Source organism: Pristiophorus japonicus, chromosome 18 (assembly GCF_044704955.1).
Source record: "Pristiophorus japonicus isolate sPriJap1 chromosome 18, sPriJap1.hap1, whole genome shotgun sequence".
In the NCBI taxonomy this organism is placed as follows: domain Eukaryota; kingdom Metazoa; phylum Chordata; class Chondrichthyes; family Pristiophoridae; genus Pristiophorus; species Pristiophorus japonicus.
The window spans coordinates 85,350,163-85,376,818 of NC_091994.1; the positions used below are offsets into that span (position 1 = coordinate 85,350,163).

Sequence of the window (26,656 nt, forward strand, 5' to 3'; positions counted from 1 at the left end):
CAATTCTAGATTCAGTTCTTCCCATCTTGGGTTGGGTTTGTATTGTGAGCTATATTACACTCGGTTGAAGTACTGGTGCTCACAGGTCTGTTACTGGCTGTGTGGGAGCAATTGAAGTGATCAATTAAGAATAAGTAGATGGGGTCAGGGTAAAGGCTTTTCCCTATATTGGTAACAATATATCAAGGCCGCTGCACTGGAGTGTTAGCCTAGATTATGTGCTCAAGGCCCTGGAGGTGGCCTTGAATCCACGATCTTCTGACTCAGGGGTGAGAGTGCTATCACTGAGCCAAGGCTGACACATAACTCTGAGGCGTGGATCCAAGTTTAATTAAGGCCTTAGAATCGTGAGTTAACTGTATCTCCTGACTCCGACATCGTTGTTGTAGTTTGCTTGCAGCCAGATTTGGTGTAATTCTTCACAGTCTTCTGACCGATGCACCCAAGGTCGCTGAAGATCTGCAGCAAGTTTCTCCTGAATTTCACTCCAGCAAAAGCATACAGGAATGGGTTGAGACAGCAGTGGAAATAACCCAAATTGGATGTGATGGCGATGGCAATGTCCAGCCTAGATTCAATGACACAGCTCCGGGCTATGACGCCCAACCTCTGCAGAGTGTCGATGAAGAGGACCACATTGTAGGGGACCCAGCAGATGAAAAGGGCAGCGACGACCATGACAATGACCTTCATGGCCCTACGCTCCTTATTCTTCTGCATGTTGTGGGATCCACATAGAGTCTTGACGATCATGACGTAACAGTAGAACATTATTGTCATCGGGGCAAGGAAGCTAGTGATATGGTAGAAAAAACGCAAGCCTGTCATCCAAGCCTTGGCAATTTTGCCATCGAAATCATAGTGGCATTGGGAAACGCCATTGGAACGCTTTTCCCTCAGGTATATGAAATCAGGGATGGCTAAGAGGTGGCAGAAGAGCCAAACAACAAGGCAGCTGATGTGCACTGACAAAGACTTGCGTTTGTTGTACATCTGGACAGCGTGCACAATGGAAAGATAACGCTGAAAGCTTATGCAGCCCAGAAGATAGATGCTGCTATTGAAATTGATGTTGAACATAGCGCCAATGATTTTGCAAGCAGTTGACCCAAAGACCCAGCCCTTGACTGTCTCTATGGCCCAGAAAGGCAGACTGGCCACTAGGAGAATGTCAGCGATGGTCAGGTAGAGAATGTAAATGTCCGTCACGGCCAACATCCGCCTGTTCCTCAAGAGAACGGCCAGCGCTATCCCATTCCCCAGCAGTCCCACACAGAAGATCGCAAGGTAGAAGATCGGAAGGAAGACGTTGTAAAATGATTGAACCCTGAAGGTGTCACAGGCATCGCTGAGGTGGGTTGGATCGTAGCTGTTGTTTAGGAAATCATCAGAACTCGAGTTTGCATCCCAGATGTCCAGAAGCTGAAAACTATCCAAGCTGAATCCCTGCAAGGAATAAACAATGCTTATTCATCCAGGTTCAAAGAAAAACTGTAATCTGAAATGTGAATACAAATTGGGCTGCATACTACTACTCCTGGCAAGAATGGAAATGATTGGATAATTCTCCCGTCAATCACGCCTGGGACTGGGATTGATTTTACGCACATCATTTGTATTGTGCAATTATCCTCCACTCACTGTATGTCGTTGGAGAAATCAGGCAGAGTGTCGATTGACATCACTGTGTCTGCCAATGACTTGGAGACAGGGCGGGACTTACAACAGGACTTATAGCAAACAATATATTTTACAATAAACAAAGTCTGTTTACAGAGTCTATTTTAAAAGAGTCTCTAAGATCTCCAGCAAACACAACTCACGACTAAAACTACTGCAACTTCACCTGATTAAAGCAGGGTGATTTCTCCAGAAAAATGGTGTCTTTATCTCTATATTGCCACTGGAAATGGTCATAGTGTGAGTGGAGGGTAGTTACACAATACAAATAATGTGCGTAAACTCAATCCTAGTCACTTACAGCAGTGCAGTCGCCAGGTGGGACTGACAGGGGAATTACCCAATCATCTCCATGCTGGCTGCGACTTGTGGTGTCTCTGTATGCAGCCAAGATAAATACAAACTAACAGCAAAAAGTCATTTCTAGCTTTTTTTGGGTCAGTCATTTTGAAGCAATGCAGTATGGGTGAGGCCACACCTGGAATACTGCATGCAGTTTTGGGTTCCATACTTAAGAAAGGATATAATTGCTTTGGAGGCAATTCAGAGAAGATTTACTAGATTGATTCTGGGGATGAGGGGGTTGACTTATGAGGAAAGGTTGAGTAGGTTGGGCCTCTACTCACTGGAATTCAGAAGAATGAGAGGTGATCTTATTGAAACGTATAAGATTATGAGGGGGCTTGACCAGGTGGATGCAGAGAGAATGTTTCCACTGATGGGGGAGACTAGAACTAGAGGGCATGATCTTAGAATAAGGGGCCACCCATTTAAAACAGAGATGAGGAGAAATTTCTTCTCTCAGAGGGTTGTAAATCTGTGGAATTCGCTGCCTCAGAGAGCTGTGGAAGCTGGGACATTGAATAAATTTAAGACAGAAATAGACAGTTTCTTAAACAATAAGGGGATAAGGGGTTATGTGGAGCGGGCAGGGAAGTGGACCTGAGTCCATGATCAGATCAGCCATGATCTTATTAAATGGCGGAACAGGCTCGAGGGGCCATATGGCCTACTCCTGCTCCTATTTCTTATGTTCTTATGTTATGGACTGTTTCTCTGTTACTCACTGTATTGACATCGCAATACATCCCACTGTCTCCGACTCGAACTCATTCTTTCCCTGAAAACTGTCGATTTTGACTTTTGGCCAATGGACCGGTGGAGCATGCCAGCTGGCTGACCGTACATGTGGCAAAGAGGATTCTGCCATTTTGAGACACCGGACACCAAACGGGCATCCCGATGCAGCTCGCCGGTTAGGGCTGGCCACTATCGGGCCACTTCGTCAAGGTAAGTGCAGGGGGAGGTCGTAAACTCGGAGCAGGGGGGGGTTCCTTGATTGACAGCAGCCCAGATTATTTTTGTGGGGCCTGGAGGAGTAATTTCACACTGTTTCGCTCGCCCCGGAAATGATCAATGCGTGCACACTCCTATCATTTCCAACCAAATATGGTCATCAGCGCCCACAGGATCCCAATTTTCATTTTGAAATTGGCCTACCATCTTAAACAGGTGGGGACTTTGGGCATCTAGCAGTAGGTCCCTATCAAAATGGCCCCAGCCTCTTCGGTCAGGCTCCCAACCCCATTTTGCTGTCATCGTCTGATTAATGCCAACAACAACCACAACTTGTATTTATATAGCACCTTTAACGTAGTAAAATGTCCCAAGGTGTTTCACAGGAGTTGACACCGAGCCACGTAAGGAGGTATTAGGGCAGATGAGATGGGTGTTAAGGAGTGTCTTAAAAGAAGAAAGAGAGGTAGAGAGGAGGAGAGGTTTAGGGAGGGAATTCCAGAGCTTAAGGCCTCGGCAGCTGAAGGCACAGCTGCCAATGGTTGAGCAATTAAAATCGGGGATGAGCGAGAGACCAGAATTGGAGGAGCACAGAGATCTCAGAGGGTTAAAATAGGCCTCTTGAATTCCTTAGTCTTCTTTCCCTCCTAAATCTACAGGCTTTAAAACCCAAGCGTGATCTCACCTAACCAACACTTATTGATTCATGCTGTCTTCTCCCCATCTCTTTTCAAACTTGATGAGGTCCTCCGCCATGGTCCTTAGACCTTCACCCAGGTCGCTCAACAGAAGTAAAGGTTGCCAGATGTTTGATTGGTTGCTAAGGTCTTTACAGAAAATATAAATATAACCTTCTCGGTGTCAAACTTATTAATGTTTAGAAACTGAAAAGGGAAGAAGACTTTGAAAATGATTCAACTTCTTCACTGTGGTTTAGGGGGTAGATGGTTTCAGTGGTTAAAAAAGAATGTATGAAGGCATGGAATTAAAAGAAGCACAACCGTCCTGTTCCCATCCAAATTCATACAACTTGCCCTTTCATGGAGTCTGCGAACCTTTTTCAGTGGGCAAGTTCAGCAAAGCTCCTTCCATTTATCTTTCCATTGTAATTGATCCAACCGGCACAGGCACGATGGGCCGAATGGCCTCCTTCTGTGCTGTACCGTTCTATGATGAGCTGCCTGAAAATAAACGCTGCTGAAACAGCTCAGCCCCTGCAAAATTAAATCCCACACATTTCAAGACAGACGTGTAAAAAGTTGAAAGGACAAAAGGCTGCGAGTGAGTGTAAGCAAAAGGATTGCAGGGATGGGGGAGCGGGGCAGGGAGGGAGATTACACCTTGAATTTCCGTGGGGGGGGGGGTTCGCCCAATTTCAAGGCGTTAATTTTGGCAGAAACCGTCACTTACGCTGTTTCTCCGAGCTTTCTGTCGAGTTTATGGCGGCAGGTCAGGAGAACTCCCACACCCCCACAGAAATTCCAGGTGTAAACCCACCCCTCGACCACCCCCGCCCCGCAATCTGCTGTTTAATCTGAGCCAAACTCTGAGCCAGCCTCCACACTGGACCTTTGGAATGACCTCATGGAGTCACAATAAAGAAAAAACTTTCTAAATGCTGATCTCTGGAATTGCTCAGATATTATCTTTTAACTGGGGAGCATAGGCCCCAAAATTGCAATATTGGCAATTTCAAGATGGCTTCCTTGTAGGGTGTGGGTGCCATCAGCACGGAGGGCTGACTGGTTGTAAGTTGCCAGGCCATCTCTTCCTACTCAGTGTTATCGATTCCCAGTAACTGGAAAGGGAGCCAAGCCCAACAACCAACAATATTGTAGGAAACAATATTGTATTGGCAAAGAAACCAAGGAAATGGCACGCTATTGACTTAAACAATCTGGGCAAGAATTGGTCCCGTGCCAGAAGTTAGCGCAAAGCGGGCGGCGGCCCAAGATCTCGGCCAGAAGGTCACTCAAAATTGAGCCTCAGTACATGAGACCGGCGAGCTGCGGGTGCCAATCGGGCAGTTTGCTGGTCAGGGCCCTGGGAAATTCGTCTGGCTCTGACATGTACCCAACCTGAAGGTAAGTCCTGGGCTGCGGATGAGGCAAACTGGAGGGATTGAGCCCGGATTGGCAGCGGCCACAGTACTGATGCCCAAAAGAATATTTTTACGGTTCTCTAGCTTTGCCACTTACCTTTACTCAGCGGCCTCCATTGATTCCTTTAAGAATTGGTTAGGCTGCTGTAGACCTGGAAACATTGATTGAAGCATGTATGATGCCAAATTTGGCAGTGCAGTCCTAAAACAGGCATTAGAATGTAAGCGCATAAAAAATAGAAGCAGGAGTAGGCCATTTGGCCCCTTGAGCCTGCTCCGCCATTCAATAAGATCATGGCTGATCTGATCTTGGGCTCAGCTCCACTTCCCTGCCCACTCCCCATAACCCTTCACTTTCTTATCGCTCAAAAATCTGTCGAACTCCATCTTAAATATATTCAATGACTCAGCCTCCACAGCTCTTTGGGGCAGAGAATTCCACAGATTTATACCCTCTGAGAGAAGAAATTCCTCCTCATCTCAGTTTTAAATGGGTGACCCCTTATTCTGAAACTATGCCCCCTAGTTCTAGATTCCCCCATGAGGGGAAACATCCTTTCAGCATCTACTTTGTTGAGCCCCCTCAGTATCTTATATGTTTCAATAAGATCACCTCTCATTCTTCTAAACTCCAATGAGTGTAGGCCCAACCTTTCTTCATAAGTCAACATCTTCATCTCAGGAATCAACCTCGTGAACCTTCTCTGAACTGCCTCAAATGCAAGTATACCCCTCCTTAAATAAGAAGACAAAAACTGTACGCAGTACTCTAGGTGTGGCCTCAGCAATACCCTGTACAGTTATAACAGGATTTCTCTGCTTTTATACTCCATCCCCTTTGCAATAAAGGCCAACATTCCATTTGCCTTCCTGATTACTTGCTGTACCTGCATACTAGCATTTTGTGTTTCATGCACAAGGACCCCAGGTCCCTCTGTACTGCAGCATTTTGTAATTTCTCTACATTTAAATACTAATCTGCTTTCTTATTTTTCCTGCCAAAGTGGATACCCTCACACTTTCCCATATTATACTCCATCTGCCAAACGTTTGCCTACTCACTTAGTCTGTCTATATCCCTTTTCAGATTTTTTGTGTCCTCCTCACAATTTGCTTTCCCACCCATCTTTGTATCATCAGCAAACTTGGCTACATTACACTCGGTCCCTTCATCCAAGTCATTAATATAAATTGTAAATAGTTGAGGCCCCAGCAACGATCCCTGTGGCACTCTACTAGTTACCGTTTGCCAATCGGAAAATGACCCATTGATCCCGACTCTTTGTTTTCTGATAGTTAGCCAATCTGCTATCCATGCTATCCACCCATATTACCCCCAACCCCTTGAGCTTTTATCTTGTGCAGTAACCTTTTATGTGGCACCTTATCGAATGTCTTCTGGAAATCCAAATACACCACATCCACTGGTTCCCCCTTATTCACCCTGCTCGTTACATCCTCAAAGAGCTCCAGCAAATTTGTCAAACATGATTTCCCTTTCATAAAACCATGCTGACTCTGTTTGACTGTATTATGCTTTTCCAAATATCCTGCGACTGCTTCTTTTAATAATGGACTCCAGCATTTTCCCAATGACAGATGTTAGGCTAACTGGTCTATAGTTTCTTGCTTTATGTCTGCCTCCTTTTTTAAATAGGGGCGTTACATTTGTGGTTTTCCAATCCGCTGGGACCGCCCCAGAATCCAGGGAATTTTGGTAGATTGCAACCAATGCATCCACTATCTCTGCAGCCCTTCTTTTAAGACCCTAGGATGCAAGCCATCAGGTCCAGGGGACTTGTCCACCTTTAGTCCCATTATTTTACCGTGTACTTTTTCTTTAGTGATAGTGATTGTTTTAAGTTCCTCACTCCCTATAGCCCCTTGATTATCCCTTATTGGGATGTTTTTAGTGTCATCTACCATGAAGACTGATACAAAATATTTGTTCAAAGTCTCTGCCATTTCCCTGTTCCCCATTAATTCCTCAGTCTCATCCTCTAAGGGACCAACATTTACTTTAGCTTCCCTCTTCCTTTTTATATATCTGTAGAAACTCTTGCTATCTGTTTTTATATTTCTTGCTAGTTTACTCTCATAATCTATCTTCCCTCTCTTTATTATTTTTTTAGTCATCCTTTGCTGATTTTTAAGTTTCCCAATCTCTGGCCTCACACTAATCTTGGCCACTTTGTATGCCATTGTTTTCAATTTGATACCATCCTTTACTTCCTTAGTTAGCCACGGATGATTCTCCCTTCTCGTAAAATCTTTCCTTCTCATTGGAATGTATTTTTGTTGAGAGTTATGAAATATCTCCTTAAATGTCTGCCACTGCTTATCAACCGTCTTATACTTTAATCTATTTTCCCAGTCCACTTTAGCCAACTCTGCTTTGATACCTTTGTAGTCGCCTTTATTTAAGATCAGGGCACTGGTTTGAGATCCAATTTTCTAAACCCTCCAACTGAATTTGAAATTCAACCATGCTATGATCACTCTTTCCTTGAGGATCCTTTATTACGAGATCATTTATTAATCCTGTCTCATTACAAAGTACCAGATCTAAGATAGCCTGCTCCCTATTTGGTTCCACAACGTACTATTCAAGGAAACACCCTATGAACTCTTCTTCACGGCTACCTTGGCCAATTTGATTTGTTCAATAAATATGAAGATTAAAATCGCCCATGATTATTACCTTTCCTTTTTTTACAAGCCTCTATTATTTCTTGATTTATACTCCCTCCAACAGTGTAGCTACTGTTATGGGGCCTACGCCCACCTGTGACTTCTTCCCCTTATTATTTCTTATCTCCACCCAAACTGATTCTACATATTGATCTTCTGAACCAATATCATTTCTCACTACTGCACTTGATACGTCCTTACTACACAGTATAAATGCACACGAGGCCCATGATTGAGAGAAGGTCAGTCTGTGACCTGTCCTTTATTCCTTAGCACTCTAGTGATGAAGGTGGGTGGAGCTTCCCCTTTTATACCTGAAGGCCCAGGTTAGGAGTGCCTCCCACCTAGTGGTCAGTGTTCTCACAGTGTACAACTTAGGTCAGTTTATACATGGGTTACGATGCTGGTTGAATACATGACATCACCTCCCCCCCCCAAAGTCTTATTGGGATCACAGGTTGAGTCTCTCTGGTGGTTTACGCTCCCTTGTAGAGCGCCTGAGTTGGGGCTCCGGTTGTTGGGCGCTGGCCTGAGTGTCTGCTGTTTGCAGTGCCTCAGGCCTGTCCGGACTGCCCACAGTGACTGGGCTCTTCTCCCTTTGGTTCCGGTGTTCGGTCACCTGTGGTGGAGTGAACTCTATATCGTGTTCTGCCTCTGCTTCTTCTATGGGGTTGCTGAACCTCCTTTTTGTTTGATCCACATGTTTGCGGCAGATTTGTTCATTGGTAAGTTTAACTACTGAAATTCCTATTTCCCTCTCTGGCAACCACAGTGCCTGCGAGCCATTTGGGCCCTGCAGCGTAGTTGAGGACAAAAACAGGATCATTTACATCAATACATCGCGCCCTCGCATTCCTGTCATGGTAGTGATATTGTGACTGGCGCCTGCTCTCGACAATTTCTTTCATGGTGGGGTGTATAAGGGATAATCGGGTTTTGAGCGTCCTTTTCATTAGTAGCTCTGCGGGTGGAACCCCTGTGAGTGAGTGTGGTCGGGATCTATAGGCCAACAGGAGCGTGATAAGCGGGTTTGTAGGGAACCCCCTTGGAATCTGAGCATCCCCTGTTTGATTATCTGCACTGCTCGTTCTACCTGGCCGTTTGAGGCCGGCTTGAACGGTGCCGTTCTGACATGGTTAATTCCATTGCCTGCCATGAAGTCCTGGAATTCAGTGCTTGTGAAGCACGGGCCATTGTCGCTGACCAAGATGTCCGGTAGACCGTGGGCGGCGAACATTGCCCGTAGACTTTCTACCGTGGCAGAGGATGTGCTTGAATTTAAAATGTCACACTCGATCCATTTGGAGTAGGCATATACTACAACCAAAATATTTTCCCCATGAAAGGACCGGCGTAGTCCACATGGATGCGTGACCAAGGCTTGGCGGGCCATGGCCAGGGGCTAAGGGGGGCTTCCCTGGGCGCATGGTCCAGCTGGGCACACGTGTTGCACCTGCGAACACAAAGTTCCAGATCTGCGTCTATCCCTGGCCACCAAACGTGTGACCTGGCAATTGCCTTCATCGTGACAATGCCCGGGTGCCCATTGTGGAGTTCTCTGATGAACACCTCTCTGCCCATCTGGGGCATGACTACGCGGTTTCCCACAGTAGGCAATCGGTCTGAATCGAGAGTTCATCCTTGCGCCTGTGAAATGGTTTCAATTTCTCAGGGCATGCCCTGTACGTGGCTGCCCAGTCCCCATTCAGAACACATTTCTTGACTAGAGACAATAGCGGGTCTCTATTTGTCCAGACTTTAATCTGACGGGCTGTCACGGGTGAGCCTTCGCTTCCGAAAGCTTCAACAGCCATGACCATCTCAGTAGCATGCTCGGTAGCCCCCTCAGTGGTGGCTAGTGGGAGCCTGCTGAGTGCATCGACGCAGTTTTCGGTGCCCGGTCTGTGCCGAATTGTGTAGTCATAGGCAGCTAATGTGAGTGCCCACCTCTGTATGCGGGCCGATGCGTTTGCATTTATGGCCTTTTTGTCGGCCAAAAGGGACGTTAGGGGTTTGTGATCTGTCTCCAGCTCAAATTTCCTGCCAAACAGATACTGGTGCATTTTCTGTACCGCATATACACATGCGAGTGCCTCATTTTCTACCATCCCGTAGCCCCTTTCTGCCTGGGACAGACTCCTGGAGGCATAAGCTACCGGCTGTAACTGACCCTTGGCATTGACATGCTGCAACACACACCCGACACCATAGGACAACGCATCGCACGTTAACACAAGTTTCTCACATGGGTCATATAGCGTTAACAGATTGTTGGAACATAACAAATTGCGTGCTCTATTAAAAGCCCTTTCCTGGCTGTCCCCCCAGACCCATTCGCGACCTTTGCGTAGGAGCACGTGTAGCAGCTCTAGCAGCGTGCTCAATTTGGGAAGAAAGTTACCAAAATAGTTCAGGAGCCCCAGGAACGAACACAGCTCCGTCGTGTTACGGGGTCTGGGTGCTCTCTGGATCGCTTCCATCTTGGATGCAGTAGGGCTGATCCCGTCTGCTGCTACCCTCATCCCCAGGAATTCTACCTCTGGAGCTAGGAAGACGCACTTCGCCTTTTTCAGTCGCAGACCTACCCGGTCCAGTCTCCTCCAGGTTGTGGAGGTGTTCTTCAGTATCATAACCCGTAATGAGGATGTCGTCCTGAAAAACCACCGTCCCTGGAATCGACGTGAGGAGGCTTTCCATATTTTGTTGGAAGATCGCGGCGGCCGAGCGAATCCCGAACGGACATCTGTTGTACTCAAACAAGCCCCTGTGTGTCGTGATGTTGGTCAGCTTCTTCGACTCACTCGCCAGCTCCTGGGTCATGTGAGCTGAGGTCAGGTCCAATTTTGAAAAAAGTTTGCCACCGGATAGCGTCGCAAAGAGGTCCTCCGCTCTCGGTAGCGGGTACTGGTCTTGGAGTGACACCCGATTGATGGTGGCCTTGTAATCGCCACATATCCTGACCGACCCATCCGCCTTGAGCACCGGCACAATCGGGCTCGCCCAGTCACTGAATTCGACTGGCGAGATGATGCCTTCCCTCAACAGGCGGTCCAATTCGCCTTCTATCTTTTCCCGCATCACGTACGGCACCGCTCTGGCCTTGTGGTGTACTGGTCTGACGTCCGGGTTTATGTGAATCGCTACCTTGGCCCCCATGAAAGTGCCAATGCCGGGTTGAAATAATGAGTCAAATTTGTCCAGGACCTGAGAGCATGATACTCGCTCCACAGAGGAAATTGCATTGACATCGCCCCATTTCCAGTTCATGACAGCAAGCCAACTCCTCCCCAGTAGTGCGGGACCATCCCCTGGGACAAACCAGAGTGGCAACCTGTTCTCCGAATCTTTGTGGGTCACGACTACCGTGGCGCTGCCGAGCACCGGAATGATCTGCTTTGTGTAAGTCCATAGCTATGTGTCAATCGGCGATAATTTTGGCCTCCTGGCCTTGGATGTCCACAACTTTTCGAACTGTTTGATACCCATCAGGGACTGGCTGGCACCCGTGTCTAACTCCATTGATACTGGGATGCCATTGAGGAGCACTTTCATCATTATCGGTGGCGTCCTGGTGTATGAACTGTATACGTGCTCCACATGAACTCGCTGAACTTCAGCTTCCAGCGATTTCCCCCAGTGTCCATTTCTGCAATTTCTGCAGGTATTTTGCTCATCTCTGCAAACTCCGGCTGAATGTATGCCTCCACGCCTCCAGCATGAGTTGCGGTTAGAAACAAAAGGTCCCTTGCCAGTCGATCGTACCTGACTGCCCCTGTTATTGTCCTTGAGTGCACCATTAACAGGTGTTGATGGCCCCATTACTGGCCGCATTGTCCCTTGCAATGGCGTGAATCACTGTTCAGCTTGCCATTGTCTCTGTCGAACTCCCCCTCTGGGTTCGACTACATGTTGGGACATGCCCGACTGCCCTTGTCTGCCTGGAGAACTGTGTGCTGCTTTAACAATGTTGAATCTCTGTCCCAACCATTCCTTAACACAGTACCTCTCGTCTGTTCTGTTAGTGGCCATGCTCGCGTGGTTTAAATCCCAGTTTCTTGTCGCCATTGATACGTCCTTACTACACAGTATAAATGCACACGAGGCCCATGCTTGAGAGAAGGTCAGTCTGTGACCTGTCCTTTATTCCTTAGCACTCAAGTGATGAAGGTGGGTGGAGCTTCCCCTTTTATACCTGAAGGCCCAGGTTAGGAGTGCCTCCCACCTAGTGGTCAGTGTTCTCACGGTGTACAACTTAGGTCAGTTTATACATGGGTTACAATGCTGGTTGAATACATGACAGCACTGATCTCATCCTTTAGTAACAGAGCTACCCCACCTTCTTTTCCTTTCTGTCTATCCTTCCGAATTGTCAAATACCCCTGAATATTCAGTTCCCAGCCTTGGTCACCTTGCAACCACGTCTCTGTAATGGCTATCAGATCATACCCATTTATATCTATTTGTGCCTTGTTACAAATGCTGCGTGCATTCAGATAAAGAGCTTTTAATTTTGTTTTTTTACAATTTTTCCCTGCTTTGACCCCACTTTCTGATACACATGTTTATACATTCTGTCCCTTCCTGTCACACTCTGGTTATCATTTACCCAGTGCTACCCTGCTCTATTGCCTTCTCCTTGCTCTTTGAGTTTTTAAATTTCTGCTCACCTGAACCCTCTCGCCATCCCCCCTTCCCCCCACTCTTTAGTTTAAAGCCCTCTCTACAGTCCCAGTTATTCGACACTAGTCCCAGCATGGTTCAAGTGAAGCCCGTCCCAACGGAACAGCTCCTTCTTACCCCAGTACTAGTGCCAGTGCCCCATGAACCGAAACCCATTTCTCCCAAACCAGTCTTTGAGCCACGTGTTTAACTTTCTGATCTTATTTACCCTATGCAAATTTGATTGTGGCTCAGGTAGTAATTCTAGCCCCTAGCTGCTCATACTCTCTCAGCAGAACCTTTCTTTGTCCTACCTATGTGGTTGCTACCTACGTGTACCATGACAACTGGATCTTCCCCCCTCCCACTCCAAGTTCCTCTCCAGCCCTTAACTCTGGCACCAGTCAGGCAACACAGCCTTCGGGACTCACGCTCTCGGCTGCAGAGAACAATATCTATCCCCCTCCCACTACAACGTGTCTTTTTACTCCCCCCACTTGAATGGCCGCCTGTACCACGGTGCTGTGGTCAGTTTGCTCATCCTCCCTGCAGTCCCTGCCCTCTTCCAAACAGGCAGCAAGAATCTCGTACCTGTTGGAAAAGAGCAAGGGCCGAGGCTCCTCCATCACTACCTCCTGGGTCCTCTTACCTGCCTCGCTCGTAGTCACACCCTCCTGTCCCTGACCACGGACCAAATTTGAATTCATTAACCTAAGGGGTGTGACTGCCTCCTGAGACTATACCTCCTAGTTTGAGATTCTCCAGCCAGGGGAAGCAGCCTCTCAGCATCTACCTGCTTGGCATTTTTATGGAGCCTAATGCCTGTTTCATGGTGCCCTAGATTATTGGAGGCTAAATTGGCAATCCGTACACTTCCAGGGGAAAGGACAGGTGTGGGAAACCACTGTTGGAAATCCACCGCCAACACTCAAGTCTCGATTGATAAATGGATATAACATGGCCCAATTTTTTCCCCTCTATCCCCACGTGTATGATGATTTAGAACCATAAAATTATAGACGTTTGAGGCACAGAAGGAGGCCATTCTACCCATCGTGCCTGCGCCCATACTTTCCCGGAGCTGTCCTACCCCGCTCTCTTCCCACACTCCTGTATCTTCCTCTGCTTCAAATGGTTATCGACTTTTCCCTTCAAAGGATTATTTTGTGCAGCTCTCCGTTTTCAATGTATGTGTGGAGCTGTGGAATCCTGCACCAGTTCCTCATTATATGACCCGAGTGAAGCCTTACAAGTACACGTTGGCTTTGTATTAATTGATCTTCCACGAATGTTTGGCAATCCATTTTGGGAAGAGTAGGAACATTAGGGGCAGGAGGAGGCCATTCAGCCCCTCGAGCCTGCTCCGCCATTCAATGAGATCGTGGCTGATCTCAGACCTCAACTACATTTTGCAGCCTTTGCTCCATATTACTCGATACCCTTACCTAACAAAAATCTGTCTTTCTCAATCTTGAAATCTCCAATAGTCCTGGCATCCACAACCTTGTTCTGGCAGAGAGTTCCAGAGTTCCACCACCCTTTGTGTGATAAAGTGCTTTCTGAACTTGTTCCTGAACAGCCTGGCTCTAATTTAAAGATGGTGCCCCACTTGTTGTGAATTCCCCCAGCAGAGAGAATCGTTTCTCTACCGAATCCTTTTAACATTTCAAACACCTCAATCAGTTCACCCTTCCATCTCCTACAGTCAGGGGAATGCCAGCCAATTTTAGACAACCTGTTAACCCTCTCAGTCCTTGCAAAGCAGTACTCCACACAGATAAATGGTCTGCTGGTCCGTTCCCTTTACATTCTACCAACTCTTTACTCGATATTCCATCTACGTTTTGACTCAGATTAGCGAAGAGGAGACTATCGAGCTCTGAGGACCAGGGACTGAGGGGGATCTGCACACTTTCTCCTCGGGCCTGTGACATCCCACGCGGCAGCGCTTGGCAAAGTTCCCGAACGACGTCGGATCCCAGCAGGAGCTCCACGCCGGGAGAATGGACCAGGCCGCCACAGGGAAACCCAGAGCTGCAGGGACGCTCCACAGGGGAGGGTGGGAAAGCTGTCACGGTGGCAAAACAGAAGGGCCGGGAATAGTGAGAGCACAGGAGGCAAGTCGGAGATAGAGAGACTCGAGCAGGTGAAGGATTGGGGGCCAGAAGAAAGGAGACAGTCCTTCAGAGCAAGGGAACGAGATTGTGGAGAGGTTGAATCCAGGTCCCAAGCCAGGGTAAAGAAGTCAGGAGCCTGAGAATAATGCAAATTGTAACTTTTATTGATTCAATTTGGTCACCAATTTGTAATTCCTGGTAAATTGGACTCACCGCAGATAATAACAATTCACAGGATGGATTATCATTACATTTCTACCTTCGTATTAGCTGCCCATTGAAGTTAATGAGAATGAACATGGGCCGAATTACACTATCTCCAAAAGTCAAAGTGACCCCCAGTGAGTAGAGAAGAGCTTCCTCCAACAGTTAGTAAAAACTCAAATGGAGCAATGGAGAAAAAAACTATGCAGATACTCACATTACAAATCACAAAAAAAGGAAAATATCAGGGGACTTTATCGCTGATATTTGTTTTTAACAATTTTTCTTCACCAAAGAGCTAAATCTTGACCACGTTTTTAGCCCAGTAATCGTATTCCAATACTCACCAGTTACACCCACACCCCCTCACCCACTGACCCACCCCCTCACCCCCCCACCCCACCTCCCACCACACCCCCACTCCTTACCCCCTCACCTCCCGCACCCCCCCATCCCCTGACCCACCACGCCACCACTCCTTACCCCCCTCACCCACCACGCCCCCCACCCCATCACCCCCCCACCCCACCTCCCGCAGCCCCCACCCGCTCACCCACTGCGCCCCCACCCCCTCACCCCCCCAGTCCACCTCCCACCACGCTCCCACTCCTTACCCCCTCACCTCCCGCACCCCCCCACCCCCTGACCCACCAAGCCCCCACTCCTTAACCCCCCAACCTCCTGCACCCACCATGCCCCCCACACCACCTCACCCCCTGACCCACCCCCTCACTCCCCACTCCACCTCCCGCACACCCCCGACCCACCACGCTCCCCACCCCCCCACCCCCTCACCCCCTGACCCACCCCCTCACCCCTCCACCCCACCTCCCGCACACCCCCACCCCCTCACCCACCATGCCTCCCACTCCTTACCCCCACCTTCCCCCCCCCCCCCAACCTTTGTCTGAGTCCTGAGCTCCTGTGGCACTCACTGTCCCTGTGTCAATCCATTCAATTAATCAGTGGGCAGCAGGCTGGCTGTTCACACTTTGCGTTTTTGTCTGTGAGCGACGGCAGGCAGGGTGACCCAGTAACAATCCCAGGCAAGGTGACCCAGTAACAATCCCAGGCACGGTGACCCAGTAACAATCCCAGGCAAGGTGACCCAGTAACAATCTCAGGCAGGGTGACCCAGTAACAATCCCAGGCACGGTGACCCAGTAACAATCCCAGGCAGGGTGACCCAGTAACAATCTCAGGCACGGTGACCCAGTAACAATCCCAGGCACGGTGACCCAGTAACAATCCCAGGCAGGGTGACCCAGTAACAATCCCAGGCACGGTGACCCAGTAACAATCTCAGGCAGGGTGACCCAGTAACAATCCCAGGCACGGTGACTCAGTAACAATCCCAGGCAGGGTGACCCAGTAACAATCCCAGGCACGGTGACGCAGTAACAATCCCAGGCAAGGTGACCCAGTAACAATCCCAGGCAAGGTGACCCAGTAACAATCCCAGGCAAGGTGACCCAGTAACAATCCCAGGCAGGGTGACCCAGTAACAATCCCAGGAAGGGTGACCTAGTAACAATCTCAGGCAGGGTGACCCAGTAACAATCCCAGGCACGGTGACCCAGTAACAATCTCAGGCAGGGTGACCCAGTAACAATCCCAGGCACAGTGACCCAGAAACAATCCCAGGCATGGTGACCCAGTAACAATCCCAGACAGGGTGACCCAGTAACAATCCCAGACACGGTGACCCAGTAACAATTCCAGGCACGATGACCCAGTAACAATCCCAGACAGGGTGACCCAGTAACAATCCCAGGCAGGGTGACCCAGTAACAATCCCAGGCAGGATGACCCAGTAACAATCTCAGGCAGGGTGACCCAGTAACAATCCCAGGCATGGTGACCCAATAACAATCTCAGGCAGGGTGACCCAGTAACAATCTCAGGCAGGGTGATCCAGTAACAATCCCAGACACGGTGACCCAGTAACAATTCCAGGCAGGGTGACCCAGTAACAAACCCAGGCAAGGTGACCCAGTAACAATCAAATGCTTTGATTCATCAATAGGGTTGGATAGGACAGACAAAATAAACTTACTGTGTACATCCACTCAATCTGGTCCATGGCTGGCATGATGCTGGCCTTTATATGGCTGGTTGACATCGAAGCTATACTTTATCTATAGCTTTTTGCACTTTCTGCCCTCCGACAGCAGAGATTTGATAAATTGCTTGTCCGAGACAGTGAACACGAAGCAATTGCCACTCAGCCTTTTGTTTCAATAACACAAACCTGATGACTGAATCGTTCCTGCAATAGGAAGTGGTCGAGGTGCATATTTAGCTGGTCAGATGTCATTCACTGTGATAATTCAGCTCACCTTCCTGGTGTATTATCTCTCAAAGCCAATTGGCCCCCTCATTGGGGGATTCCTATTTTACAGCTGTGTATTTTGGGGGGTTTTGTGTGTTTTTGTTTCCCACTTTTCTCCTGAAGACGCTGACTTGCGCAGTGGTGCAATTCCATGGTCACCTGATACCCTACAGTAGGTGCAGCCAAAGGGTTAAATCTCTTCGCATTGGAAGGAAAGATTAAGGCAGAGCTGATCTAGGTTTGTAAAACAATCAGAAGGAATCTCTAAGCTGTGCGCAGAGAGGGATTTTTTATAAAAATAGGTGAACAAGGATTACAAAGTAAGGCAGCCGGGAGCCGAACACAAAGAGTAAGTTCTCCGGACTTAAGGTGAGCTGATTGTTGGAACAGGTTGTTGTTGTAATATTTTCTTATAACATCATTAAAAGTGCACACGCAAGATGGCTTCAATCTGGAACTTCCTTTTATTGTATAAACAGCAGTGGCTGCATTACCACAGTAGTCCACTAGGTAGAGCTCTATATTACAGTTGTATATCCTGTACAGTGAGAGACTCTTCGTATCCCCCATCACACTCCTGGACAGGATACAGGAACAAATGTTGTCTGATGGGCAATCTCTTTCTCTCACCTCTGGCCTCCAACTCTCTCTGTGCCATGACCTTTACTTGTTTCTATGGGAGATATTTTAACCCACTCTGCCTGGCGAGTCTTGGGTGGTCAAGCAGTTAAAATTGCCTCAAAGCGGTGCTGCCCCGTCTCTGCCCCATTCCCGTCCGTCACTACAGGGCCTTTTATTTAGGTGGCCGAAGCGCCTGCCTGACTCAGGTGCGAGGCCCATTGCTACATGCAAATCAGGGCCTTATGATGCTATTGGGATCCTGGTGGCATTTTAACTGCAGACTCAGTGCATCCCAACCTGCAGGATAAGGGGATTTAAGGTGAATGTTACATTTTTCTTTGTGGGTCAGGAGTAGTAGGAGGGCTCCTCTGGGCCTTACAAGGAAAGTCTAGGCCTCTGGTGCCCAGAGCTCCTCCCCACCCTCTCCCCCCTGCCCCCACTTGCAAGACCTTGTCGAAACCCCACCCATCTGAGACTTACCACAGAGCTCAGTGCCATTCGCAACTCCTCAGATAATGGAGCAGTCCATACCCGCATGCAGCAAGACCTGAACAACATTCAGGCTTGGGCTAATAAGTGGCAAGTAACATTTGCGCCAAACAAGTGCCAGACAATGACCATCTCCAACAAGAGAGAGCCTAACCACCTAGAAGGACAAGGGCAGCAGGTACATGGGAAAACCACCACCTCCACGTTCCCCTCCAAGTCACACACCATCCTGACTTGGAAATATATCGCCGTTCCTCCATCGTCACTGGGTCAAAATCCTGGAACTGCTCCCTAACAGCACTGTGGGAGTACCTTCACCACACGGACAGGAGGGGTTCAAGTGGATGGCTCGCCACCACCTGCTCAAGGGCAATTAGGAATGGGCAATAAATGCTGGCCTTGTCAGCGATGCGCACATCCCATGAACAAATAAAAAAATATATATTTTGTAAGTGCTGGCGGGCAGCCTCTGGGTGGCCCGATCTTCACCTGGCAGCTGACCAGCGGGGTGTAAGTGAGGCCTGGGGGGTTAAATGAAGCTGGGCTCCAAACTGATGATGCCAGGGTGGTTTGACATTCACCCGCCCCCACGGCCCACATGCCAGAAACCCACTCTCTCGGTTACTACCCCGCCCAAATGGTCATTCTCCCTCTGAACCTCCCTCCCTTGTTCCTTCAAAACTCCAGAGACACCATCCAACATAGTTATTCTCCAACCAGCATCCTCACTGTGAAATGAAGAGGTGAAACTGGACTTGGGCGGCTGTACAGAATGGGCGATAGTGAGTCGCCTGCCCACTTTATCTCTTGCCCAATTTTAAGGAAGGAAGGAAGGGTGGGAGGGAGGGAGGGAGGAAGGAAGGAATACTTGCATTTATATAGCACCTTTCATGACCTCAGGGCATCCCAAAGTGCTTTACAACCATTTGAGTACCTTTGGAGTGTAGTCACTGTTGTATTGTGGGAATTGCGGCAGCCAATTTGCGCACGGCAAGCTCCCACAGACAGCAATGTGATAATGACCAGATAATCTGTTTTTTTGTTGATTGAGGGATAAATATTGGCCAGGACACCGGGATAGCTCCCCTGCTCCTGTAAAAGAATATCAGGAACGATGTAAAATGAGCGGCCGATTCACTATTGCCCGTTTCGGACAAAGTCCCGTGTCATCGGCCCAGACACATCGCACCATCTCCTACTCTAACAGTCTTTCCCATGACCTCTGAAGTGTGGAACTCCTTCCTTCCCTCACCCTTCCCTTCCTCCAACCATCTACCGGCTTTTAAAACACAAGCTGGGGGTCCCCTGGCTTCTTGGTTTTGTTTGTCTTCTATCCGTCAAGCCTCGGTGCGTCCCGCACTCTGGGCCTTGGCCCTTCACCCACATTTTCCAATTAAAAAAGGGAAATATTCAAGAGCTGGGCTCAATTCTGCATTCAGCAAGGAGCTTGGAAGGATGTGGGTTTTGGGTGTTGGTAAAAATGGGAAATGATCAGACGAGGCTCATGCAAAACAGTATCTGGACATCAGTGCTTTGTTCTAATGGTAAAAAAGAAATATCCAGACGTATATCATATTGCCTAAACTTCTCAAGACACTTCACCCTGTGAATTACTTTCTGGAGTGTAGTGATTTGTGAATGGTGATAATCATTCTCCTCAGGCAACATCCCACAAACCACAACGTGATGAAGAAAGGAATGAAGAATATGGGCCCGAGCTCCTCTCTTCTCTTGGAATCTTTTATGCCCACCTGAACAGGCAAGTTTAACATCTCATCTGAAAGTTGGCACCTCTGTCAATACAGCACTCTCTCAGTACTGCGCTGAGGTATCAGACTGGATTACTCAGGGATGTAAGGAGTCGTGTTTGTCTCACTCTCTTGACTCACGAATCTTTTTCTGCCACTTTTTAAGATTGTCTATTACAGGAGCAACCGACACACACAGCCAATCTAGGGAGCCGGGCATGGCACACAGACACACAGGAGGGGGTCACTAGCACTGAGTGCCAACTCTCTCTTCACCAGGACTGCACACCAGTGTGAGAAGAAGTTCAATGACCTCACCAGATCAGGCAAAGGAAACACTAACCACTCTCTCCTTTTCCTTCCTTGGCCACCCATGGCACCAGCACACTATTCACTATCTAAAAGCCACACTTACACAGCTAACCCTTCACAATGCACTCAGTTTAAATCGTGTACTATGGCTACCCATCTCCCCGAACAGCAATTACTGACCTGCACCTCTCTCCTCCGCTTTAAGAGGTTGATACTTCCGTCCCTCTCTTGTAACCTATTATCCTAGCCTGCCCCCTTGTGGCCCAGGAGTGAAAGGACATCTGGTCTCAGGTGGCCTTTTGAAAGACTTGCATTTATATAGCACCTTTCACGACCACCGGACATCTCAAAGCACTTTACAGCCAATGAAGTACTTTTGAAGTGTAGTCACTGTTGTAATGTAGGATATTTTTAATGGTATTGTACTGGAACCTGCACAAATCTATTACCATCATATGTTAATGACATGTTAACCATTTCCTTCAGTGTATTCCTTACATATGCAGCTCTTAACATCATCTTTCACTCACAGTGGTGCTGAATGAGGTCTGACCTTTACAGAGCAGAAGAGGATGTTTGCCCCAAGAGCATGAAGTTAAACAGAGCAGAGGGTCCCAGGCTTGACTTTGAGTTTGTGTTGAGTTACCCGATCACAGTCGGGACAGCAGCTGGGGTGCTGCATTTGGTCTCAGTGCCCCACACCTTAGGGGTGCGGGGGGGGGGGAAATCAGTCCAGGCCTCATGCTCCTGTCAGTATTGGGTGATCTCTGCTGTAAGATGAGTGTGCTCGGGCTCCCGGTGAGAAGATAGGCCCGTCAACACTCATTGTTCAGCTTCACACACAGAGGTCAGGTGCCCACAGAACCACAGCTACCCCAGCCGAGAGAGACAGAAGGGAGAAAAGTGGGAGAAAGAAGAAATATATATATGACGAAGAAGAAAGAGATGTGAGATGGCAGGTTTCTTTCTCTCATTTCCCTCAGTGACTCGGGGTTGGTCAGATGGAGCTTCAGAAAGCAACAATTACGAACAACTGAATACTGAACAAACATGAGCACTAGCCAGGGTACTGACTCGCAGTTGGTTATGTTCCATCTAAAGAAGCTTCAACAACTGACAGAGCGACAGTCCCTCTGTCTCAGGTATCGAGGAAGAGTTGGACTATTTCTGACCTTTCCACAAAGCAGTGGTGTGTAGCCTGGGACCTCCCCTCCATTCTCCATTGTGGCTACTGAAAACTCAGCTCTATCCCACCTCCTCCCATCATCATCTTTGCTCTAACTGTTTGTGGAGGCCCACGATGCCAGCTAATGTCTGACTCGAGGACCATTCTGTCAACAGGAGTGATGGGGTATGTGCCTTGTGTTGCAGTTCCCCCCACAGCAAGCTCCTGATTTCAATCGTGTCGCCGTGGCCTGTTGCTGGATGGAGGCTGGGCCCCTCTCTCTCTGGCTTGATTTCAGTCGGGCTCCCTTCCCTTCTCTGGATGCTGGGGTAGCCCCGCCTCCCTTGATGCTGGGGTAACCCCGCCTCCCTTGATGCTGGAGTAACCCCGCCTCCCTTGATGCTGCAATAACCCCGCCTCCCTTGATGCTGGGGTAACCCCGCCTCCCTTGATGCTGGAGTAACCCCGCCTCCCTTGATGCTGCAATAACCCCGCCTCCTTTGATGCTGGGATAACACTGCCTCCCTTGATGCTGGTTCCCTAAACTGGTACCCTAAACAGGCCAGTAGTGAATCAGGCAGGAACAGATAAAAAGAGGGGGCTTGGTGCAGTCTTGCTCGGAGTGCAGCGGCAGGTCAGAGTGCAAAGGTAAGAGTTTGGTAAGTGGGAGAGTTCGGGCAAGTGGGAGCGGGAGGTGTTGCTTTGTCTTGTTTTCCCCTCCAGTGCTGATTCCCCGACCTGGGAGGAAAAGAAAACGAAGTGTGACGTCACAGCAAGAGGTTCGGGGACGGCCAGCTGGTGCAGCTGTTGCAGGGAGAGAAGGCAAAAAAGAAGTAGAAAAAAATCGAAAGGTGACATCATAGCCAAGGGGTAAGTGATTGGCTGTGATTGGTAAGTAGTTTTTACTTTTTCTTTATCAGTAAGTAACCTTTAGCATTATTGTTGCCAAATTAAGTTAATCTAGGGGTTAAGTCATGGCAGGAGAGCTCGGACACGTGTTATGCTCCTCCTGTACTATGTGGGAAGTCAGGGACGCTTCCAGTATCCCTGACGACTACATATGTGGGAAGTGTATCCGGCTGCAGCTCCTGACAGACCGTATTGCGGCACTGGAGCTGTGGGTGGATTCACTCTGGAGCGTACGCGATGCTGAGGATGTCGTGAATAGCATGTTTAGTGAGTTGGTCTTACCACAGGTAAAGGTTACACAGCCAGATAGGGAATGGATGGCCAACAGGAAGAGCAGTGGAAGGAAGGTAGTGCAGGGGTCCCCTGCGGTCATCCCCCTGCAAAACAGATACATTGCTTTGGGTACTGCTGAGGGTGATGACTCATCAGGGGAGGGCAGCAGCAGCCAAGTCCATGGCACCGTGGGTGGATCTGCTGTACAGGAGGGCAGGAAAAAGAGTGGGAGAGCTATAGTGATAGGGGATTCTATTGTAAGGGGAATAGATAGATGTTTCTGCGGCCGCAACCGAGACTCCAGGATGGTATGTTGCCTCTCTGGTGCAAGGGTCAAGGATGTCTTGGAGCGGGTGCAGGACATTTTGAAGGGGAAAGATAAACAGCCAGTTGTCGTGGTGCATATAGGTACCAAAGATATAGGTAAAAAACGGGATGAAGTCCTACAAGACAAATTTAGGGAGCTAGCAGCTAAATTAAAAAGTAGGACCTCCAAAGTAGTAACCTCAGGATTGCGACCAGTGCCACGTGCTAGTCAGAGTAGGAATCGCAGGATAGCTCAGATGAATACGTGGCTTGAGGAGTGGTGCAGAAGGGAGGGATTCAAATTCTTGAGACATTGGAACTGGTTCTGGAGGAGGTGGGACCAGTACAAACCGGATGGTCTGCACCTGGGCAGAACTAGAACCAATGTCCGAGGGGGAGTGTTTGCTAGTGCTGTTGGGGAGGGGTTAAACTAATATGGCAGGGGGATGGGAACCTATGCAGGGAGACAGATGGAAGTAGAATTGGGGCAGAAGCAAAAGATAGAAAGAAGAAAAGTAAAAGTGGAGGGCAGAGAAAGACAAGGCAAAAAGCAAAAAGGGCCACATTATAGCAAAATCCTAAAGGGGCAAAGGTTGTTAAAAAGACAACCCTGAAGGCTCTGTGCCTCAATGCGAGGAGTATTCATAATAAGGTGGACGAATTAACTGCGCAGATAGCAGTTAACGGATATGATGTAATTGGCATCACGAGACATGGCTCCAGGGTGACCAAGGCTGGGAACTCAACATCCAGGGGTATTCAACATTCAGAGGAAATTAACGCAATAGTAAGGAAGGACATTAGCTTGGATGATATGGAATCTGTATGGGTAGAGCTGCGGAATACCAAAGGGCAGAAAACGCTAGTGGGAGTTGTGTACAGACCACCAAACAGTAGTAGTGAGGTTGGGGAGAGCATCAAACAAGAAATTAGGGATGCGTGCAATAAAGGTACAGCAGTTATCAATACGGTGGAGGAGGATTTCCTGGAGTGTATTAGGGATGGTTTTCTAGACCAATATGTCGAGGAACTAACTAGAGGGCTGGCCATCCTAGACTGGGTGTTGTGTAATGAGAAAGGACTAATTAGCAATCTTGCTGTCCGAAGCCCCTTGGGGAAGAGTGACCATAATATGGTTGAATTCTTTATTAAGATAGAGAGTGACACAGTTAATTTAGAGACTAGGGTCCTGAACTTAAGGAAAGGTAACTTCAATGGTATGAGACATCAATTGGCTAGAATAGACTGCCGTATGATACTTAATGGGTTGACGGTGGATAGGCAATGGCAGACATATAAAGATCACATGGATGAACTTCAACAATTGTACATCCCTGACTGGAGTAAAAATAAAATGGGGAAGGTGGCTCAACCGTGGCTAACAAGGGAAATTAAGGATAGTGTTAAATCCAAGGAAGAGGCATATAAATTGGCCAGAAAAAGCAGCAAACCTGAGGACTGAGAGAAATTTGGAATCCAGCAGAGGAGGACAAAGTGTTTAATTAGGAGGGGAAAAATAGAGTATGAGAGGAAGCTTGCTGGGAACATAAAAACTGACTGCAAAAGCTTCTATAGTATGTGAAGAGAAAGAGATTAGTGAAGATCAAGATAGGTCCCTTGCAGTCAGAATCAGGTGAATTTATAATGGGGAATAGAGAAATGGCAGACCAATTGAACAAATACTTTGGTTCTGTCTTCACGAAGGAAGTCACGAATAACCTTCCGGAAATACTAGGAGACTGAGGATCTAGGAAGAAGGAGGAACTGAAGGAAATCCTTATTAGTCAGGAAATTGTGTTAGGGAAATTGATGGGACTGAAGGACAATAAATCCTCAGGGCCTGATAGTCTGCATCCCAGAATACTTAGAAACAGTGGATGGATTGGTGATCATTTTCCAACAGTCCTCTGGATCAGTTCCTATGGACTGGAGGGTAGCTAATGTAACACCACTTTTTAAAAATGGAGGGACAGAGAAAAAGGGGAATTATAGACCGGTTAGCCTGACATCGGTAGTGGGGAAAATGTTGAAATCAATTATTAAAGATGAAATAGCAGCGCATTTGGAAAGCAGTGACAGGATCGGTACAAGTCAGCATGGATTTATGAAAGGGAAATCATGCTTGACAAATCTTCTAGAATCTTTTGAGGATGTAACTAGTAGAGTGGACAAGGGAGAACCAGTGGATGTGGTGTATTTGGACTTTTAAAAGGTTTTTGACAAGGTCCCACACAAGAGATTGTGGTGCAAAATTAAAGCATATGATATTGGGGGATAATGTATTGACGTGGATAGAGAACTGGTTGGCAGACAGGAAGCAGAGAGTCGGGATAAACGGGTCCTTTTCAGAATAGTAGGCAGTGACTAGTGGGGTGCCGCAGGGCTCAGTGCTGGGACCCCAGCTATTTACAATATACATCAATGATTTAGATGAAGGAATTGAATGTAATATCTCCAAGTTTGCAGATCAATTAAGCTGGGTGGCGGTGTGCGCTGTGAGGAGGATGCTAAGAGGCTGCAGGGTGACTTGGACAGGTTAGTTGAGTGGGCAAATGCATGGCAGATGCAGTATAATGTAGATAAATGTGAGGTTATCCACTTTGGGGGCAAAAACGTGAAGGCAGAATATTATCTGAATGGCGGCAGATTAGGAAAAGGAGAGTTGCAACGAGACCTGGGTGTCATAGTACATCAGTCATTGAAAGTTGGCATGCAGGTACAGCAGGCGGTGAAGAAGGCAAATGGCATGTTGGCCTTCATAGCAAGGGGATTTGAGTATAGAAACAGGGAGGTCTTACTGCAGTTATATAGGGCCTTGGTGAGGCCTCACCTGGAATATTGTGTTCAGTTTTGGTCTCCTAATCTGAGGAAGGACGTTCTTGCTATTGAGGGAGTGCAGCGAAGGTTCACCAGACTGATTCCCGGGATGGCAGGACTGACATATGAGGAGAGACTGGATCGACTGGGCCTACATTCACTGGAGTTTAGAAGGATGAGAGGGGATCTCATAGAAACACGTAAAATTCTGACGGGACTGGACAGGCTAGATGCAGGGAAAATGTTCCCGATGTTGGGAAAGTCCAGAACCAGGGGTCACAGTCTAAGTATAAGGGGTAAGCCATTTAGGACTGAGATGAGGAGAAACTTCTTCACGCAGAGAGTTGTGGATGCCAGTTCATTAGATATATTTAAGGGGGAGTTAGATATGGTCCTTATGGCTAAAGGGATCAAGGATTATGGAGAGAAAGCAGGAAAGGGGTACCAAGGTGAATGATCAGCCATGAACTCATTGAATGGTGGTGCAGGCTCGAAGGGCCGAATGGCCTGCTCCTGCACCTATTTTCTATGTTTCTATGACTCTATGTAATCCAGCCCTTCGATTTTAAAAGTAGACTGCAAGTGGATGGGCAAGTTACTGGAGCTAAGAAGCTGCACAGATGCGAGATGTTGGCTGGGCCCCTCGGCCTGTGTGGCTCAGTATCGCAGTGGCAGTGATCTTGCAACGACACTGAGCCACAAGCCAGCCATACATGTCACTTCATTCACTTGTGTTTTTCAAAATTCAGCTCTGAAACAATCGGGGCAACTGAGAGTGGGAATAAATGTGGCTTTTTCCGTGTTCCCCGAATCTCAGGAACAAATTTAAAGGCTGCATGGAAATTCCAGCTGGATCTCCAATTATGGTGTGCCCGGCTGTGGGGTGTCGGCCAAACTCTGATTCAGTGCTGGTCCCTTTTTTATTCTTCTTCGCAG

At 48.0% G+C, this 26,656-nt stretch overlaps 1 protein-coding gene across 1 annotated transcript in view; it reads right to left on the reverse strand.

The window, feature by feature from the left end:
• Positions 1-339: 339 nt before the first annotated feature.
• LOC139229062 (C-X-C chemokine receptor type 3-like) overlaps positions 340-26,656 on the reverse strand; it is a 78,151-nt gene continuing 51,834 nt past the window's right edge. The window contains exon 4 of the mRNA XM_070860720.1: positions 340-1,446. Within this exon, the coding sequence (XP_070716821.1) occupies positions 340-1,446 (1,107 nt within the window). The remainder of the gene's footprint in view (positions 1,447-26,656) is intronic.